Source organism: Trematomus bernacchii, unplaced genomic scaffold, assembly GCF_902827165.1.
Source record: "Trematomus bernacchii unplaced genomic scaffold, fTreBer1.1, whole genome shotgun sequence".
Taxonomy (NCBI): Eukaryota; Metazoa; Chordata; class Actinopteri; order Perciformes; family Nototheniidae; genus Trematomus; species Trematomus bernacchii.
In genome coordinates, this window is record NW_022987869.1 from 6,179,240 (window position 1) to 6,200,154 (window position 20,915).

At 41.1% G+C, this 20,915-nt stretch overlaps 1 protein-coding gene across 1 annotated transcript; it reads right to left on the reverse strand.

The window, feature by feature from the left end:
* Positions 1-4,336: 4,336 nt before the first annotated feature.
* LOC117469327 (keratin, type I cytoskeletal 13-like) lies at positions 4,337-10,913 on the reverse strand. The gene is made up of 7 exons (XM_034113756.1): positions 10,692-10,913; positions 9,269-9,570; positions 8,211-8,293; positions 6,855-7,011; positions 5,660-5,821; positions 5,460-5,585; positions 4,337-4,561 (listed from the first exon to the last, which is right to left on the reverse strand). The coding sequence occupies exons 1-7, from the start codon at positions 10,897-10,899 to the stop codon at positions 4,337-4,339; spliced, it is 1,263 nt and encodes a 420-aa protein (XP_033969647.1). The 5' UTR covers positions 10,900-10,913.
* Positions 10,914-20,915: the final 10,002 nt, after the last annotated feature.

Sequence of the window (20,915 nt, forward strand, 5' to 3'; positions counted from 1 at the left end):
GCTCCGCGCTGTAGTGGAACTGCGCCATTAGAGAGACCAGGCGGGGAGTGTTCTGGCTCGGCCAACTATGTTGTGTGTTATAGTGACTCCTTCTGGTGACTTCCCGTACAGCATGAAGCAGTTCTTTTTAGTTCCCATGTGACAGGAAGTTAGCCTGTTAGACATTTCAGAATAGCATGTGTGCTCCAGCGATGCCCGTTTATCCTGTGCCATCCATTGTTCATAGTAGAGATGGCAAATCCGGATCATTTTACGGACTCAGGGTCTTCTGAGTCAGTCATTGAAGAGATCCGGATCATACGAGTCATTTGAGTCATATGAGTCAGCATGACCAAGACCGTAGAAATCCTATTGGTGAAACCGAAAAGTTGTTGCATTTCACGAGCATATTATTATTCCATATATTTTGAATATATATATATATTTGTATATATATATATATATAATATCTGCTTGTATATTTTCTATTTCGACATGTATATTTTATTTTTATTTCTATTCTTGTATATTTTGTAGTTTTGTTTTATTGTAAAATGCCTTTTATGCTGCTGTAACAACAACAATTTCCCAATTTGGGATCAATAAAGTACTATCTATCTATCTATTAAACTGACGTTATAATTAACCTCCGCTACACAGTGTATTTTGCTTTAATAAAAAATGTTGATCACAAAAAAAAGGGTTATTTTGCGATTTGGCAAATCTGAGTCTGCTCGTGCATGAGGACGAGTCTGCTGGATCTGCTGCTATATACGGCTCCGAGTCCGCACGAGTCTGCTCTGCTGTGTGTTGCACACACAGTGAGTCAGGATTTGCGAATCCGAGTCTGCTGTGGACTCGTGCATGACGACGAGTCTGCTGGATCTCTGGATCTGCTGCTATATGGTTACGGCTCCGAGTCCGCACGAGTCTGATCCGCTGTGTGTTGCAGCGAGTCAGGATTTGCGAATCTGCGAATCTGCGAATCCGAGTCTGCTGTGTGGACTCGTGCATGACGACGAGTCTGCTGGATCTCTGGATCTGCTGCCAAAATACGGCTCTGAGTCCGCACGAGTCTGCTGTGTGTTGCAGCGAGTCAGGATTTGCGAATCTGCGAATCTGCGAATCTGCGAGTCTGCTGTTGGAGCCGTCGGCTCCTCTGAGTCCCCACGAGTCTGCAGGAAGTTTCACTGATCCACGTCCCCTCCCCTGAGCCAAACGATCACTTCTGGCAGCTATCCTGTATACTTGCTAAAGGGTAGGTAGATGGACTTGGGGTACGTTGTAATGTGATTTTACATGTTATAAAGAGAGTAGCGAGTGACGCAATTTATAGTTTTAATTTGTACGTCACACCAAGTGTGGGACTCAAGGACTCGGGTTAATGGAGAGGGGAGACTCGTCATGACCAGCTCATTTCTAGGATCCGGGTTAATGATCCGGATGAATCAGGACTCGCCCATCTCTAGTTCATAGCCCTTGAGAAGGCATTTCCTGTAAGTTTTTATGTTTCTACATTATATATCTTTACCTTGAGTGCATTATTGTGATCATTGATCCCAGCTGACATTCTGTAGTTGCTGTATATGCAATATAGCCCAAACATTGCATCTGTACTTTGGCACTGACCTAATTTCATGCCGTCTTGGATATCTATCTACGTATATGTAATTACTATGTCATGTAGTTGATATTTACAATTGCTCTTGTTTCTGTATTCTTTCAGTTTCACACTGCTTGCTTAGTAAAGCTTCAAAACATCACCTCGTGGTCCTGAGTTTTACTATGTGAGAGTGTTTATCTCGCTGGTTAACCGAGAAGGAGATTTCGGCGAGGCCAGTAAAATATGTGTTGCTGTTTGATGTCTGGACCGTTGAGTAAAAAGGACCGCAGCTCCGTGTTGAGGGTTTCTGCCCCGTTACTTCTCTGCTGTTTTCTTCCCTCTTGTCTTTTCATTTTCTTCGCTGGGGACTCATCAGCCACTCATTCATCCAAATTACTGTGCTCTCCAAATATATTACAATTCATTTTAAAATCCTCCATGTTGCACTCAGACGGTAGACAACGGAAAACTAAAGACAAGCAAACAGTTTGAAAAGGAAACTGCATGCAGTTTGCTTTTCGGCCAACTGTATCAGTTAAATCGACCGGACTTCTTTCTGCAGATGTGAGCGTCCTTAATAAGTCCTTGACAGCGGTCTGTACTACTGGATTAACAACGTGTCACGTGTTCTGAATTGACCAATCAGAATCGAGTATTCAACTAAGCCATGTAATAAGGGTGTAATACGGGTGTAGTAGGGGTAGATTTATGTGTAATGTGGGTGTATATGCGATGTAGAAACAGTGTAATATAGGTGTTACATGGGTAAAATAATGGTTTAATACGGGTGTAATAATGGTGTAACTTTGGTGTAATGGGGTGTATAAGTGTGTAATATGGGTGTAATAACAGTGTAATAGGGATTTAATAATAGTCTATTTACGGTGTTATATGGTTGTAATATTTGTGGTATATAGGTCTAATATTGGGTGCTATATGGGTCTTATAACAGTGTAATACAGGTGTAATCATAGTGTCATAGGGCTGTTTTAATCTGTAATTGGGGTAATAATAATGTAATATAGGTGTTACATTGGTGTAATATGGGTCTAGTAACAGTGTGATATGAGTGTAACATGCATATAATAAGTGTGTAATAATGGTGTAACATGGGTGTAGATGGGGTGTATTTATGTGTAATGTGGGTGTAATAACAGTGTATTTGTGGTGTAGAACCAGTGTAATATAAGTGTTAAATGGGTGTAATAAGGGTCTAATAACAGTGGAATATGAGTGTAACATGGGTAAAATGATGGTGTCATACGGGTGTAATAATGGCGTAACTTGGGTGTAATAGGGGTGTATAACTGTGTAATATGGGTGTAATTACAGTGTAATAGGGGTTCGATAACAGTGTGTTTACGGTGTAATATGGTTGTATTATTTGTGTTCCATAGGTCTAATATTGATGTTACATGGGTGCTATATGGGTCTTATAACAGTGTAATATAGGTGAAATAATTGTGTAACATAGGTACAATATGGTTGTTAATACAGGTGTAATCATAGTGTCATAGGGGTGTTTTACAGTCTGATTACAGTGTAATAACAATGTAATATATGTGTTACATGGGTGTAATATGGGTTTAATAACAATGTAATATGAGTGAAATAATGGTGTATCACAGGTGTAATAGGGGTGTATCAATTTGTAATATGGGTGTAATAACTGATATATGGGTGTAATAGGGGTTAGTAGCAGTGTAATTATGGCGTCACATGGGTGTAATATTTGTGTTAAATAGATCTAATATTGGTGTTACATGGGTTCAGTATGGGTCTTATAACAGTGTAATAATAGTTAGATGGTTATAATATGGGTGCAATACGGGTGTAATAATTGTGTATCATGGGTGTAGTAGGGGTGTATTAATGTGTAATGTGGGTATTATAACAGTGTAATTCCGGTGTAATAACAGGATTAAGTATTTAAGCAAAGGTACTTAGTTACTTTCGCCCACTGCCCATTACTGGATTCATATATTTAGAGATTAGAGGTTGAATAATAACGACATCTTATGTTACAGAAAATTCAGACACGCTCTGAGTTATCTTTAGTTTTATTTGCAGAAGCAGAGTAAAGATGTTCCATCACATGAACACAAGCCGGATTGTCGTCAGGATGGAGCTGCGGCTGATGAAGAGGAAGGAGAAACTCTTCATCAGTTTTCAATTGTCTCCTCGATGACGTTTGTGATGACGGTGGTGGTCGTGGTGTTCGAAGTGTCCAAGGAGGAGGAGGAGAGAGAGGAGGAGAGAGAGGAGGAGAGAGCGGAGGAGGAGAGAGCGGAGGAGGAGAGAGAGGAGGAGGAGAGAGCGGAGGAGGAGAGAGCGGAGAAGGAGAGAGCGGAGAAGGAGAGAGCGGAGGACCTGGGAGACGAGCACAGGAAGTTACAGTAAGTTTAAAATATAAAGTTAAACGAGAAAAATTGCCCCACAGTGTTAGAAATATTCAGAAATACTTTACATCATTTTTACATTAATCCGTTTTTTATTAAAATAATTGCTTTTATTTTCCTATTTTAATTCTCTTATTATGTTGCACCATTAGTGAGCACCAGGAAAAGCGCTATATAAATACCATGTATTATTATTATTATTATTATTATTATACTAATATAGCAAATCATCTGCTACTTTTTTGAGTACGCAAAGTAAAAGTCACTGTGCGGTAAATGTTAAATGTTTTTTAGTGTTGAAGTTCATACATCACTGACTGATTTTGTTTTTTGATTTTAAGCTGATTTTCTCCTCTTACCCGGCGGCCTCTCCGTCCAGCAGCCTCCTGTACTCGGCGATCTCCATCTCCAGACGGGTCTTGATGTCCAGCAGCATCTGGAACTCCTGTCCCTGCCTCTCCAGGTCAGCCCTGAGCTGCATCAGCTGCTCCTCCATGCCGCTCACCTGGCTCTGGAACTGGCTCATCTGCATGGAGTAGCGGTTCTGGACATCAGCCAGCTGCGATTCAAGGGAGGCTTTCTGCAGGGAGACAGTGAGTTTAAAAAACATGTTAGTTCATCTTGAACACCTCGTAAAATAAGAATCCTATAATGAGTTCCACATTTTGTGTGTTCCTTCTTTTAAATCTTTATATGCCGTAAACAGATAAGCAAATAAAGGTTTGGAGGAAAAGTTCTTGCATGAGCTGCAAAACGCATCGTCACAGAATGAATCTCAAAACCCTTACCGAAGTAAAAGTATGTTTATCTGCAACATTTTTTATTTGACAAAATGCAAATTGGTTTATTATTGAGAAGCAGTGAGTTAGAAGTCACGTGTCAGACTTTATATTGACCTAACTAAAGACTGCATAATAATTATACTTATAACAATCATAGACTGTGTAAAATAATAATAATGCAAAGGAAAAATTATATTATATAATAATAATCATAGAAATAATAATAATAAAACATATTGTAAATAAAATCACCATCATCTTAATGAATAATAATCCTAATAATTATAATTACCATAAACTATATAAAATAATAATAATGATTATATTAATAATAATAATTAAAAAATATATATATAATAATAACCATAGATTATTAAACAGCAAATACATTTAAAAAACGAAAAAAGTATAGATTATTTTATAGTTGTTATAACATTGACTGTATAAAATAATAATAAAAAAAAAAAAGTTATATACAAATGATATGAATAAATAAATAACTAATAATAATAATAATAATTATCGTTATTAAAAATCATAATCATAAACATAATCATACAAATATTATTCATATTAATAATAATTATAATAATAATACAAATACTAATGAAATAAATAATAATCATAAAAGAATAATAATATTACTAATTATTATAATAATAATAATAAAAAAAAAAGAAATGTAATAATAATCACCATGCTCATCTGAGACTGCAGCTCGATCTCCTGAACCTGGAGTGAACTCTTGGTCTCTTTCACCTCTGTGCTGGTGGTCTGCATGCTCATTATTGTGGTCTCCTCCTCCTTGACGATAGCCTCCGACTGCGAGGAGCACAGGAAGTCAGCACAAACCATCCAAATAAAATGTTCTCGCACTTCTCTACCAGGGTTTTTACCTTGGTAGCGTACCAGCTCTCCAGATCACGCTTGGTTTTGGCGGTGATGGCCTCGTACTGTTCCCGCATCTCTTCCAGCGCTTTGTTCAGATCCTCCTGCGGACCGGCGTCCACCTCCACGTTCACCTGGCCACTCATATGGCTACGCATCGCCAGCAGGTCCTTGGGGGGGGGTACATACACACTCACATCAGACATTGCTGAGCATTTGAGAAAGGTCAACTTCATCATTATTTTCTAAAATGAGTCTCCACAAAGATATAGTTCTGCTGGAGACTAAATCATTTTGTGTTTTAGGCTTTGCCTTAAAAAGTAAAAAGACTCAGATCAATTGATCTATCTATCCATATATCTATCTATGAACACTGCAAGATTAATATTTAGTATTAATCGATTTGCCAGCTCATAGAGTCCACTTGTAATAAATAACGAAATGATATCATCAGGTTTTTAACAATACAGTAAACTCCCAGCGCGGGGAGGAAACACAAGTAAACTGGCAGGAAGTACTCAAACAGGAAGTACTCACTTGGCAAACGATTGAAATGTACTTTAACTGAATCAGGACCCTGCTTAATAAAAATACAAAATGATTTATAGTCTGTCTGTTTCTACAGGGATTTTTCCTGAAAGCATCTTAACTTATTATCTTAAATCTGGACTTGTATCATGGTGCTGTCTGAGGTTAAACCAGGATTTAGTTTTTTGGCATTAAAGTATATAGTCTAGCTGTCAGCTCATAGAGTCCTATAGTGAACACGGAAATGTTGAGTAACACACTGTTTTATGTTAGAAATGTATAGTACGGGTCCCCAGTACATAGAAACTGCCGGATGCTCACTCGCATACTGTATGTTGGGCCATTTTGCACAATTAGCATTTCATTGCGTTAATTCAAATGAATGTGGACATGAAACACCATGAAATGTTTTCATGGTGTAAAATGGAAGTTTGAACCTTCAGAGTGGCCATATTTATACAGGTTATACCGGTAAAAACTGCCATTGTTGATCATGAACATGTCAGAAAGGCATTCAGCATCCTCATAACCTCCAAAACCACTCGTGAGTTAGCATCTGGCAGTTTGTAATTACTGGGGGTACAATAAATTCCTAAGATACATTGTGGGGTACTCAACATTTCCTGGTTCACAGTGCTGGCCACTATAGACTATATGTTAGCACACTAATAGTACCTCCTCATGGTTACTCTTCATGGACACCAGCTCATATTTCAGAGTGTCCAGCTGTATGCTCAGGTCCGTCATGGCGCCGCCGAGTTCAACCTTCACCATCCTCAGCCCGGCGATGTCCGCCTCCACAGACTGACGCATGACCAGCTCGTTCTCATACCTGCACCATCATATGAGAGCAAAATAAATAATTTAAAAGCTTTGTTATATATATATATATACACACAACTTACTATTATTTTATATAAATAAATGTATAACTTATAAGTGATATACCCCAAGAAATACACTATTTTGTTTTCAAGGGGCAGAAAAATGGAAGTTCACAGACATTAAAGGTCACCTATCATGCTATTATCAAGGATTATTTCTGAAACAGTATGGAGCTCAAAGGCTTTCTCTCTTGCCGGTTATACCACAAGGTGAGTTCCTTTTTACTTCCTGCTTCTTCACACACATGCTCTCCAGTACAGGTTAGCTCTGAGTGTTAGCGATGCTAATGTAAACACCGACCATATTACGTCCAAAACAGTCGGGCATTGTTTCTGATAGCAACTTTCTGATAGTGCCGTGGGTCCACATTTCAGATATTACGTCATATCAGACGCAAATCTGGATCAGCTCCATTGTACCCCCGTTTTTAGAGATTTGGGTACGGAGGAAAAGAGAGAGGGTTTTATTTTCTGACGCTGCGTGAGTTCCCTGACACACCGGGGACACATCTTTATGTATAAAAGACATCAAAAAGTGCATTTTGCATGATAGGTCCCCTTTAAATAATAAATAAATAAAATAGATAATAGTTTTATATTGATAATAATATTAATAAAAAAAGTTGCAAAACTATGGTAATAGTATTTATAATAATAACAAAACTGAAATAATAATAATAATAAGAAAAGTAGTGATAATAACAATAGTATTTTTAATAATTAAAATAATAAAATAACTTAAAAAACATAGCAGAAATAAAACAGTAAAACAACTTTTTAAGCTCTTATAGAAACATTTATTAAAAAATAGACTTTTTGTATTGTGATATTTAGTCCAGCTGCAGCGTTCTTCACAGCTGCCAGCAGAGGGAGTGCAATGCAGATAATAAAATCCTGCTGTTTAATATTTAATTTAACAAGAAAACACTTTCAGTGTTATTTAAATTTGTATTGATTTTTGGTGACTGATAATTGTGCTTTTCGTGTTTCATATGTTGCAGGAGAGGTACAAAGGTAAATACAAAGGTACATAAAAAAGAAATGTTAATAAAGTTAGACACAGATAATTAAATGTAAATGATGATACATAAGGATAAGTAAATATAAGTGCAGATAAATAAGGGTAGATAAATAATGAGGTACTGACTTGATCCTGAAGTCGTCCTGAGCCAGTTGGGAGTTGTCGATGCTCAGGAGGACCGTGGCTTTGACCAGGATGGCTTCCTGGATCTGAAAACACACAAAAAAGACAGTCGGTTTCAGAGGTCAAATATCAGTCTGTTCAAGTCAGTGCCCGTTTCTGAGGCGTGGCAGCCCCCCCCCCCCCCCCCCCTGACCTTGACTCGGCTAAAGGATGGCCACTGACACACACACACACACACACACACACACACACACACACACACACACACACACACACACACACACACACACACACACACACACACACACACACACACACACACACACACACACACACACACACACACACACTGGTTCAGCTGCTTTCCTTTATTCACTGCTGTGATTTATAGAAGACATCTGATCCTGGGGTTTTTATGGTTACATGTTTTTGCAAGACATTAGTTCTGTCATTGAAACAAAGAAGATTTTATTGCTTGCTTTTTACATTTGTCTTCTTCTCTCTATGCCATTTATTTATTGTTCGATTTTTCTTTTGTGAATAAAAGAAGAACGCCAGCAGTCATTTGGAACTTTGTTTTTATCAATTTCTTTATTTTCATTATTTACGATAGTTCAGAACTGCCATGGTGCTTGTTATTCTGAAAGAAAAATATAGCGTTTTTCCCCAGAAGTATTGTGTTGTTATTACGACTTTGTCAACTTTAGATAATGAACTCAGTAGACTCATGCATTTTGTCTTTCATAGAGTACATTTTTTTCTCAATATTGCATTTATTTAAGGGTAAGATTTTGTATTTTATCATTTTTTTCAGTTCCACTCATCGGGACATGATCTTTTATTCCTCCTTATTATTTACGGAAGTTAAAGGCTGCCATAATTAAGATTACGAGTTAATTTTCTTATTTTCATCTTGAAAAATATATATTTTCTCCAACATCATTGCCCTACTATTAGGAATAAAATGTTTGTTAACTCAGCTAATTTAAGACGAAAAATCCAGATTTTAAACCACAGACCCCACACTGGACTCAATTTTCCATGCTGCCCCTCTTTCTCACCTTGCCCTGCAGCTCTGCGATGGTGACGTAGAAGAGGCTGTAGTCTCGGGTGCTAGGGCCGACCTTGCTCTCCACAAACTGTCTGATCTTCAGCTCCAGCTCTCCGTTGGCCTTCTCCAGCGCCGCCACCTTGGCCAGGTATGTGGCCAGGCGGTCGTTGAGGTTGTTCATGGTGGCCTTCTCGTTGCCGATTAAGCTGCCATCTCCACCACCGCCGCCACCACCTCCACCTCCAAAAGCAAAGGCTCCACCACCGCCTCCACCACCACCGCCACCGCTACCAAAAGAGAAAGCTCCACCGCCTCCACCAGCTCCACTACCCAGTGGCGTTTTTATATGTACAAAAGTGGTGGGGCACAAAAAACTTAGATGTCTATATATAAGCTTCTGCAGTGACGTGCAGTGAGGTTCATGGCTGGTGAGGCACTGGCACTGACTCTTCAGGTTTACAAATATTATATTTGACCTAAACCAAAATATAATATTATTTTCAAAAGCTTTTTTTGTCTGATGCTTCGATTAATTTTAAACAGACAGTTCAACAAAAGGATACCCAAAAAATGTAATTTTATCATTTAAATATTGAATTGTTCTCTCTTAGTAAGATCCCATTTTCCATAAAATGGCGGTCTTACCTTGACTTGAAGATGAAGTCCATTTTCCTATCCTTCTGGACAAACATTTCTATTACTTTTTTGTAAAAGTCCTCCTTATCTTCTTGTAGTTTCAAAAGTCTATCATAAATCTAATCCATAGATTTATGATAAAAAAATTATAAAAGTAGGGTAGACATGTGGATGTTATCCGGCTAATCAAAACGTGCATTTATCTAACAGGTACGTTTCCCACAGATCTTATTTTGAGCTATTTTCTAAAATCCTCTGGAGAAATCTCATTGCTTTTTTGTGCTTACTTCCTGGTTTTAGGACGCGCCACTGCAGCTCTCTCGTCTCCTCTTCACACAGCACACTTTTCGCGGCACACGTACTTACAGCCAATCAGCTCTGAATGATTTGAGATGACGTATGGTGGGGATGGTAGCTCCGTGCCCCTCTGGTCATTATTTTTTTGCCACACACATTACATTACAAAATACTCTGAGCATGCGCAGTGTAGTTTTTACAGTCACGTTCACTTCACAGCGAGAGGAAGGGGCATGATCAGGTTTTGTCCCACATGGCTCTAAACAGCTCAATAGGCACACACTGTGACTGTAGACACACTAATTAGAAGAACACAGACTAAAACAGCAATGTACAGACGAATCAGATGATTAAACATGATCTTAAAATATATTTTATATATTTTTTTATTTATTTTTTTGCATTTTTGTAATCATTATTTGTAATACTTTCTGCTGACACTAGGTGGGGCTGTGCCCCACCTGCCCCTAATGACCAGTCGCCACTGCCACTACCATAGCCGAAGCCGCCACCGCCGCCAGCGCCGCCACCGCCGCCACCGCCTGCAGAGTAGCTCATGCTAGACCGGGAGACCCGAGTACCCGCACCTCCTGCTCCTCCCGCCACGCTGAAGGAGGATGCTCGCCCCATGCCGATGCCACCGTAGCCGCCGCCACCGCTCATGCTGCCGCTGCCAATGGAGTTGCGGTTGGAGTACATCAGGGCCATGATGATGAAGGTGTGTGTCAAAGGAGTGAGGAAAGATGCAGGAGGATGCTCCTTTTAAAGGTGCTCAAATGGGCAGAGCTGCAGGTGATGGGAGGGGTCGATGCTCCACACCCTCCCCCCCCCCAACCCTCTCAAGGTAACCTGATACCTTAAGCTCTGCACATGTAAGATTTGAATGTGCTTGTGCTTCCTAATATTTCCACACCATTTGTTTATACTTCTGCTTTAGTACATATTACATTTCTTACTGCACTACATTTCCACATCTTAAGAGCTCTGTAGGATTTATTTGATTAATGATGATCTACCTGTGCAAAGCGGCAGGTTTGTTTTAACAGACACATCATAAAACTGGTTCTGTTTTTACTGCTGCTCATAAATACCAAAAAAATGTGATCCATCTCTGACAGCCACACACCCTCGAATCCTACCAGTAAGGCGACTGAATTCATGACTCCAACTTCTAACTCTGCTGCAACAGTCAGCTTACATAACTTGCTAACATTGCACCAATAATTATAATACAAAATAATTGTATAATGAAGGCTTTCAGTTTGGATACTTTACGGGTGCGTTCAATCCGGTTTACTTCCTTACTTTTCTGAAACAAAATCATACAAACTGATATGTTGATTTTCGTCCTGTGTCATCACAATGGGAAATCAAATCAAGGTTCAAGGTTCAAGGTTCTTTATTGTCAATCTGACATAGCTACAGAGTAATTATGCAGTTGAAAATCTTATGTCACAGGCTTCTCCAACAATGCAACATAATAACATAATAACAATAAGAGCATGAGCAATACAAAAATAATAATAGTTATAAAAATGAAATAAAGTGATGATGTGGAATAGTGCAGTACGAGTCTATATACAAGTTATTGGAATGATATATATATATTAGGTATTAGATACATACTACTGAGTAGCAGATGAATGTTTGATGTTGTTTCAACAGTTCAATTTTTTAACAGTCTCACTGCCCGCGGGAAGAAACTGTCTCCGAATCTTCTTGTCCTTGCCAGGATGCTGCGGTACCGCCTGCCAGACGGCAACAGAAAGAACAGTTTGTGGCTGGGGTGATGGGGGTCTTTGATAATCCGTAGTGATTTCTTCCTGAGCCGCTGGGAGTAAAGGTCCTCCATGGATGGCAGCTCCGTCCTGGTGATGTGCTGTGCAGTTTTCACCACCCTCTGTAAAGCCTTACGATCGAGGTCGGTGCAGCTGCCGTACCAGGCCGTCATGCTGCCAGTGAGGATACTCTCTATCGTGCACCTGTAGAAGTTGCAGAGTATCCTGGGATCCATTTTGAACCTCCTCAACCTGCGGAGGAAGAAGAGCCGCTGTCGAGCTTTCTTGGTGATGGTGGTGGTGTGAAGAGAACATGTCAGGTCCTCAGTGATGTGGACCCCAAGGAACCTGAAGCTTTTGACTCTCTCCACCGTAGTCCCATTGATGGCGATGGGGACGTGTCCCTCTCCCTGCTGCTTCCTGTAGTCCACAATCAGCTCCTTTGTTTTGCTGATGTTGAGATGGAGGTTGTTATCCTGGCACCAAGATGTCAGGTTTTTGACCTCCTCTCTGTACGCCGTCTCGTCATCGTCTGTGATCTGGCCGATGACGGTCGTGTCATCAGCAAACTTCACGATGGTGTTGGAGCTGTGTGTGGCCACGCAGTCGTGGTGAACAGGGAGTAGAGGAGAGGGCTGAGCACGCAGCCTTGAGGGGCACCGGTGTTTAGAATCAGGGTGGAGGATGTGATATTTCCCACCCGCACTGCCTGGGGTCTGCCCGTCAGGAAGTTCAGGATCCAGTCACAGAGGGCGCTGTTGAGCCCGAGGTCTCTGAGCTTGATGGCCAGCTTGGAGGGCACAATGGTATTGAATGCTGAACTGTAGTCAATGAACAGCATTCTCACATATGTGTTCCTGTTTCTTCGGGTCCAGGTGTGAGAGGGCAGTGTGGAGGGTGAGGGCTATGGCGTCGTCTGTGGACCTGTTTGCTCTGTAGGCAAACTGCAGGGGGTCCAGAGATTCAGGGAGGGAGGAGGTGATGAATAATTTGACTAACCGCTCAAAGCACTTCATTATGATGGAGGTGAGTGCTACTGGGCGGTAGTCGTTGGGGCAGGTGATGATTGTCTTTTTGGGGACAGGAATGATGGTGGAGTGTTTAAAACATGTGGGGACTACAGACTGCAACAGGGACCTGTTGAAGATGTCTGTGAACACCTCTGCCAGCTGAACTGCACACACCCTGAGAACACGGCCAGGGATGCCATCAGGTCCAGGAGCCTTGTGTGGGTTAACCCTTTTAAAGGATTTACACACATCTGCCCTATTTAAAACAAAAGGGCAGTGTAGCTCCTGGTCCCTCTGTACCTCCACAGCCTGGCTGCTCTCAAAGCGTGCAAAAAAACTGTTCAGCTCATCTGGGAGAGATGCGCACGCAGACACTCCCGCAGCACCCCCCGCTGCTCCTTTGTAGTCAGTCATTGTCCTTAGTCCCGCCCACATATTCCTAGTGTTACAGCCTTTGAAGTCAGATTCCACCTTCTCTTTGTACTGTCTCTTTGCATTTTTAATTGCTCTCCGGAGATCATACCTAGACTTCCTGTACTCCTCCAAATCTCCTGCTGTGTGCGCGATAGTGCGCGCTTTCAGTTTGCCTCGCACCTCACCGTTTACCCAGGGCTTTTGATTTGGGAATGTCCGTACAGAAACCTTCGGTACCACGTCATCGATGCATTTCCCAATGTAGCAGATGACAGTGTCCGTGTGTGTGTTGATGTTATTGTCCTCAAACACACTCCAATCCGTGGATGCAAAGCAATCCTGCAGTGCCTCATCTGACTCCACGCTCCATCGTTGTACTGTCCTTGTTACCGGTCTGTCCCTTTTAAGTTTCTGCTTGTACGCAGGCAACAACAGTAGTGAGATATGGTCTGATTTGCCGAAGGGAGGGCGAGGGAGAGCCTTATATCCATTCCGGAAAGTGGAATAAACATGGTCAAGTATGTTTCCCCCGCGCGTCGGGAAGTTGATGTGTTGGTAATATTTTGGCAAAACCTTCTTCATGTTGGCGGTGTTGAAATCTCCGGCCACAACGAACGCCGCATCTGGCCGTGAAGTCTCGGTTTTATCAATAATCCCAAACAGCTGATCGAGTGCCGTGTTGTTGTCGGCGAGTGGCTGCGGCGGGATATACACTGCTGTTATCACAACAGATGTGAATTCCCTCGGCAGATGGAAGGCCCGACATGAGATCATGAGGTGCTCTAGCTGTGCGGAACAGTCCGATGAAATAATCTTCACATCTGAGCACCAGTTGTTGTTAGTCATTACACACACACCGCCTCCCTTACTTTTCCCCGAGTTAGCAGTCCGGTCCTGACGAAAAATAGAGAATCCATCAGGGACAATAGCGGAGTCCGGGATAGCGGGGTTGAGCCAAGTCTCAGTGAGAATTAACACGTTACAGTTCTTAATGTCCCGTTGAAAAGCAATCCGGCTTCTGAGTTCATCTAGCTTATTTTCAATGGATTGAACGTTAGCCAGAAGAATACTCGGAAGAGGGGGCCGATTCTCTCGTTTCCTCAGTCTGACCAGCAACCCGGCCCGGCATCCCCGCTTTGTCCTCTCCTTGCATCTCTCAGGTAGAACAGCAACAGGTAGCCATGGTGAATCTCCATTGTTTGTCGGAGGGTTATTATTGTCCACGAAGTTTCGCAATTGGAGAAGTTCCTCTCTGCTATATTGTATGGCAGAGTAGGTGCGGTCGGCTAGCATGTTGCGAACCATGTTAAAAGTAAAACGGCAAAAGTAAAAGAAATATGTACAAAATACGAAAATGGGCAAAGTTGGAGAGGAGCACGTAGACGATGCGGCCATCTTCACCGGCGCATCAGTATAAATTAAATTGGACAGAAGTTTATTCAGCTCTTTATTGCTTCGCCACAGATGTCATGATATCAGAAAGTCTAGATATATATATTTCGCTGACTGAGTGATAACCAACCTGTCTCCACTGCCTATGACTGACACAATCTAAAGAACAAACCAAAAAAGGTCTAATTTTTCAAATTAAGTTCCTAAAATGATTTGCCGTATTGAAAGCTGATGTACCTGCAGGATTGTTGATTATCTTAGTTTGCATCTTCATGTTTGATGCACTTATTGTATGTCGCTTTGGATAAAAGTGTGAGCTAAATGAATTGTGATGTAATATATCTGATGTGTATTTACATGTTCTCTGGTGTCACAAAGAACTCAAGAAGATATAGCTGAGTATAAGCACTATTATTACACTGCATGTTATGTACACTCACCGGCCACTTTATTAGGTACACCTTGCTAGTACAGAGTTGGACCCCTTTTGCCTTCAGAACGGCCTTAATTCTTTGTGGCATAGACTCAACAAGGTGCTGGAAACATTCCTCACAGATTTTGGTCCATATTGACATGATAGCATCACGCAGTTGCTGCTGATTGGTTGGCTGCACATCCATGATGCAAATCTCTCGTTCCACCATATCCCAAAGGTGCTCTATAGCAGGTGTTCCCAACCCCCGGTCCGCGGACATAGCTGTGAGTTTATCGTAATATTTGCAGAATTATAAATATATAAAAATATTTTATCATAATATCTTTTTCAAAAAGTGTTTAATTTTCACACCTATGTCACCAGTCATATTATTTCATCCAGTAGCTAGTTAATCTTTCACCAGAAAACCGTTGAAAATGGCTTTTATGATGTTCCAAGGGATTCGGCGGCTCAGCCTCTTGTGCGCACGAGAATGTTACCGGTGCGCCGAGTAGGAAGAGGAGCGCACAGGAGACAACCGTTTGATTGCAGACTGTTATGTTTATGTGGGGAAATGGTGGTGCATGCATTATTTGAGATATATTTCAAACTCGGACTTCATTTTAAGGACATGTCGGCCAGGGGTGTAGAGCTATTTGTTTAAGCACCAGATTGGCAAAAGAGGAAAGTAAACCAGTCTGCCTTGATCTATGAATTAATGTCCGGGACTCTCACGGTATCTGCTGCCCGCAGCTGTTTTATAGAAGGAAACCCTCCTTCACTTCATGAAATGGCTGCAGCATCAGGAGGCAGCGGGACGTATACTCCGCCTCTGAGAAGTGCAGCACCAGCGGGTAAAGAGCTGTGCCTTTTTACGCACCGCATTCGCTGTGTTTAACTTCATCAGAAGAGCTTAAATTCCACCGGGTCCGTCTGCGCCGCGTTACGGCTGCAGACGGACCCGGTGGAATCTAGGAGAGTGACTGCAGGCTGCTACGTGTTAACCACACACACCTCTACACACATCTCTACACACATCGAACTGCCCGATTACTCCCCCTTTTATTAGTTTTATGAAGGAGATGTCCAGTCAGTCACCAAGGCGCATGATGTGTGTGTGTGTATGTGCTCTGCTCAGCTCAGCTCTGTGTGTTCGGTGTGTTTGTGTCTGTCCGACACCGGCATTTGTTTTCAAATGTTTATGAACAGTAATTTACACACATATGGCTAATTCCATATATGCGGCTGTTCCCAAAATAAATTTGTTTAATCTTAATCTCGATGTAGTGCTAAACGCTGTCGGAGTGCACCGGAACGAACAACACTATCATAATATCTTCTGAAAACAAATGCCAGTGTCACACACACACACACACACACACACACACACACACACACACACACACACACACACACACACACACACCCACACCACACACACACACACACACACACACACACACACACACACACACACACACACACACACACACACACACACACACACACACACACACACACATGTATTGTGATATTTAGTCCAGCTGCAGCATTCTTCACAGCTGCCAGCAGAGGGAGTGCAATGCAGATAATAAAATCCTGCTGTTTAATATTTAATTTAACAAGAAAACACTTTCAGTGTTATTTAAATTTGTATTGATTTTTGGTGACTGATAATTGTGGTTTTCGTGTTTCATATGTTGCAGGAGAGGTGCAAAGGTAAATACAAAGGTAAATAAAAAAGAAATGTTAATAAAGTTAGACACAGATAATTAAACGTAAATGATGATACATAAGGATAAGTAAATATAAGTACAGATAAATAAGGGTAGATAAATAATGAGGTACTGACTTGATCCTGAAGTCGTCCTGAGCCAGTTGGGCGTTGTCGATGCTCAGGAGGACCGTGGCTTTGACCAGGATGGCTTCCTGGATCTGAAAACACACAAAAAAGACAGTCGGTTTCAGAGGTCAAATATCAGTCTGTTCAAGTCAGTGCCCGTTCAAGGCGTGGCAGCCCCCCCCCCCCCTTGACCTTGACTCGGCTAAAGGATGGCCACTGACACACACACACACACACACACACACACACACACACACACACACACACACACACACACACACACACACACACACACACACACACACACACACACACACCCTGGCGACCGGACATCTCCTTCATAATGCGCCTTCTCCTCGTTTCCCCAACTGGATTATCCGTAAATCATACAAACAAAACCAAAACGGTAGTGGTGAGTAAATATTAAAATCAGTTAAAATTGACAACCGGTCCGCGATTTTTTTTTAATGTATCTGCCGGTCCTTGGCACAATAAAGGTTGGGAACCCCTGCTCTATAGGATTTAGATCTGGTGACTGTGGAGGCCATTAGAGTAAAGTGAACACATTGTCATGTTCAAGAAACCAGTTGGAGATGATTTGAGCTTTGTGACATGGTGTTATCCTGCTGGAAGTAGCCATCAGAAGAAGAGTACCATGTGGTTATAAAGGGATGGACATGGTCTGCAACAGCTCAGGTAGGCTGGCTAGAAATCTAGACCTATCAGACCAGGCAATATTTTTCCAATCTTCTGTTGTCCAATTTTGGTGAGCCTGTGTGAATTGTAGCCTCAGTTTCCTGTTCCTAGCTGACGGGAGTGGTAATCGGTGTGGTCTTTTGCTGCTGTAGCCCCTCTGCTTCAAGGTTCCACGTGTTGTGGTTCAGATGGTCTTCTGCATACCTTGGTGGTTATTTGAGTTACTGTTGCCTTTCTATCATCTTGGACCAGTCTGGCCATTCTCCTCTGACCTCTGGCTTCAACAAGGCATTTTCTCCCAGAGATCTGACGCTCACTGGATATTTTCCCTTTTTCGGACCATTCTCTGTAAACCCTAGAGATGGTTGTGGGTGATAATCCCAGTAGATCAGCAGCTTCTGAAATACTGAGACCAGCCCGTCTGGCACCGACAACCATGCCACATTCAAAGTCCCTTAAATCACCTTTCTTCCCCATCCTGATGCTCTGTTTGAACTTCACCAGGTCGTCTTCACCATGTCTACATGTCTAAATGCATTGAGTTGCTGCCATGTGATTGGCTGATTAGATATTTGCATTAACGAGCAGTTGAACAGGTGTACCTAATAAAGTGGCCAATTAGTGTATAATATTATGCATCATGCTTAAATCACATATTTGGTATTGTTAGATCCTGTGGTTGATTAACATTTCTGAATGAGAGACTTTTACGTCTAACAGTGTGTTTCTACATCAAAGCTACCCTTACTAAACTAAATGATCAAAGTACTTCTTCCGCAGCTTAGTTACAACAAAACAACAAACTAAGAATACTTCACTACAAGTTAAGGTTTTTGATTTTAAAATAATGAATTAAAAAGTAAGCAAGTATTATCGCAAGCGTTCTCAGCTTCATGCTGTTAAAGTATGCGTTGTAACCAGAAATTGTTATCTTGCGGTTGGACGCCTTGGCAAGAAGTTGATAAAGTTATCACTTAATTTGATCCGATTGAACAATTGTGTGAAATGGTCTCAATAAGCGTATCAAGTTCTAGATTTATGGCACGCGTTTTAGGAAATCACATTGACCCTTTACCAATGAACACCAATATCTAATTGGAGCATCCTTGAGTCCAAATGGACGAGGCATTTCACTAAAATTGCAAGGACAACCGAAAGTCATAACGTTTTCAACATTACAGAGGCAGAAATACAGATTCTTTTTCTAGTCTTCACTTGGTTCACTATGCCAAGTGAAGACCAGAGGTCGCAAAAGTACACACTCTGGGTGTTTCTCAATGTCGAGGACGCTTCCTTGGTAGGACCTGTCTCCGAGTCAGGTAGAAGTACTGATTCAAATGTTTACTTAAAAAGTAAAAGTACAAAAGTACAGTCTCTGAAATGTATTCACAGTAAAAAGTAACTTTTAAACTGGCTGTTTTTGTGCAAAGCTAACTGAACCTTACATCATATTAATATAATATAATATTAATATAAGTGAAATGGAGGTTCATTTAAACTTTTATTACTGCCATTCTGAATGTACTCAGCGTGAACAACAAAAACAAAGTACCTGTATTTGCTGTCGCCAACATTGTAGATGGGTTACTTTGCCTTAATATAGGCCGAAACAAATCAAACAAAAATTATTATAGTGCATTCGCCACGAATAATTTTTTGCGCCCACAACTTCAAACATCTCCCTTAAAGTGGACCTATCATGCTATATTTGAATAATATAGTGTAGGACCATACCTATATAAGGCATATTTATACTTTTTTTTTTTCAAAATACCAAACAGATCATGCATTTTAGCCATGCCTCATTTTGCTCAATTTGACATTTTTAGATCTGTTTTTAGCAAGGGTTGATTCAGTGAGAACAGCACCATCTACTGGCCTGGCATATGTACTACAACGTCTCCAGCGCTTTCGAACGGCAATGCCGTGGTTGTCTCCTCCTGATTGGTGGAGTTTGCCCAATAGCCGTAGCGCCACCGTCCTGACGTCAGGAAAGTGTTCAAATCTGGATCAGTTTTTATCAGATCCGTTGCAGCCCCTTTTTTAGAGATTTGGGTATGGAGGAAAATAGAGAGGGTTGTGTTTTCTGACACTTGGTGAGTTCCCTGGAACACCGGGGACACATATTCATGTATAAAAGACGTACAAAAGTGCATTTTGCATGATAGGTCCCCTTTAAGTAAGGCCATGGATGCGGGATGTCTTGCTGGTGGTCTGATGAATCGCCTCCGTCGATGTTGTCTTCATTTTCAGTCCTGTCGCTGACTGAACTAGTCTTACTCGTGGACATTATGCCGTTAGACAATTCTCCCTTAACGTCACTGCCTAGCTGTTTCGTCATACGTCTTTTACGTTGTTTATGTTGTTTTCGTCTGTCGTGCATGATCTGCACACCATGGCTCGTCTTCTCTACGTGTTATTGTCACATCCATTCAGTTTTAAATCAGTCTTGATGTCGGGGAAGGCTTGCAATGATGCAAAAATAAAAATAATTGATAATTCACCTCACATGCATTAAAACAAAAGTAACGAGACATGAAATTGAAAATGTAAGAAGTAGAAAGTACAGATATTTGTGTTAAAATGTAGGGAGTAAAAGTAAAATAAATACTTAAGTAAAGTACAGATACCTGAAAAATCTACTTAAGTACAGTAACAAAGTATTTCTACTTCGTTACCTCTGGTGAACACTAGAAAAAGTCAAGGTAAAAAAATCCTTCGTCAACAACAACAAGTCCTAACACTAGTCCCAAGACAATACCAGCAAGTCCATAGATAAATGTGAGCACAAGACTACCAAGTCCCAAGTAAAGACCAGCAAGACGAGTGCCAGGTCAAGACCAACAAGTCCCAAGACTAATGCCAAGACCAACAAGTCTCAAGTCTAGTGTCAAATCAAGACCAACAAGTCCCAAGCATAGTGTCAACTCAAAATAAGTTACACCACTATTGCCATGTCATGACCCACAAGTCCATTTTGCAGAATGGTTCATTTCAAGTTATTATTGTACTATTGCATTAATTGTAGCTGATAAAGCTGGAGCTCATTTTCATATCTTTGCTTGATTTAAAAACACTTTTTTGTATCACTCTTTGTATCTCCCCCTGGGCTGTGTTTAACACTTACAGTATCACAGTATCCTGATCTTGCTGGTGTTGCATATTTTTCTCAGCTC

What these genes read in the sequence shown, in the direction of transcription:
- LOC117469327 (XM_034113756.1), bottom strand. Translation starts at nt 10,899, where the DNA reads ATGGCCCTGATGTACTCCAACCGCAACTCCATTGGCAGCGGCAGCATG. An exon ending in TCGCAGAGCTGCAGGGCAAG is followed by an intron (nt 8,294 to 9,268) that starts GTGAGAAAGAGG and finishes GTGTGTTTTCAG; the next exon opens with ATCCAGGAAGCCATCCTGGT. An exon ending in TGCAGTCTCAGATGAGCATG is followed by an intron (nt 4,562 to 5,459) that starts GTGATTATTATT and finishes GTCTCCCTGCAG; the next exon opens with AAAGCCTCCCTTGAATCGCA.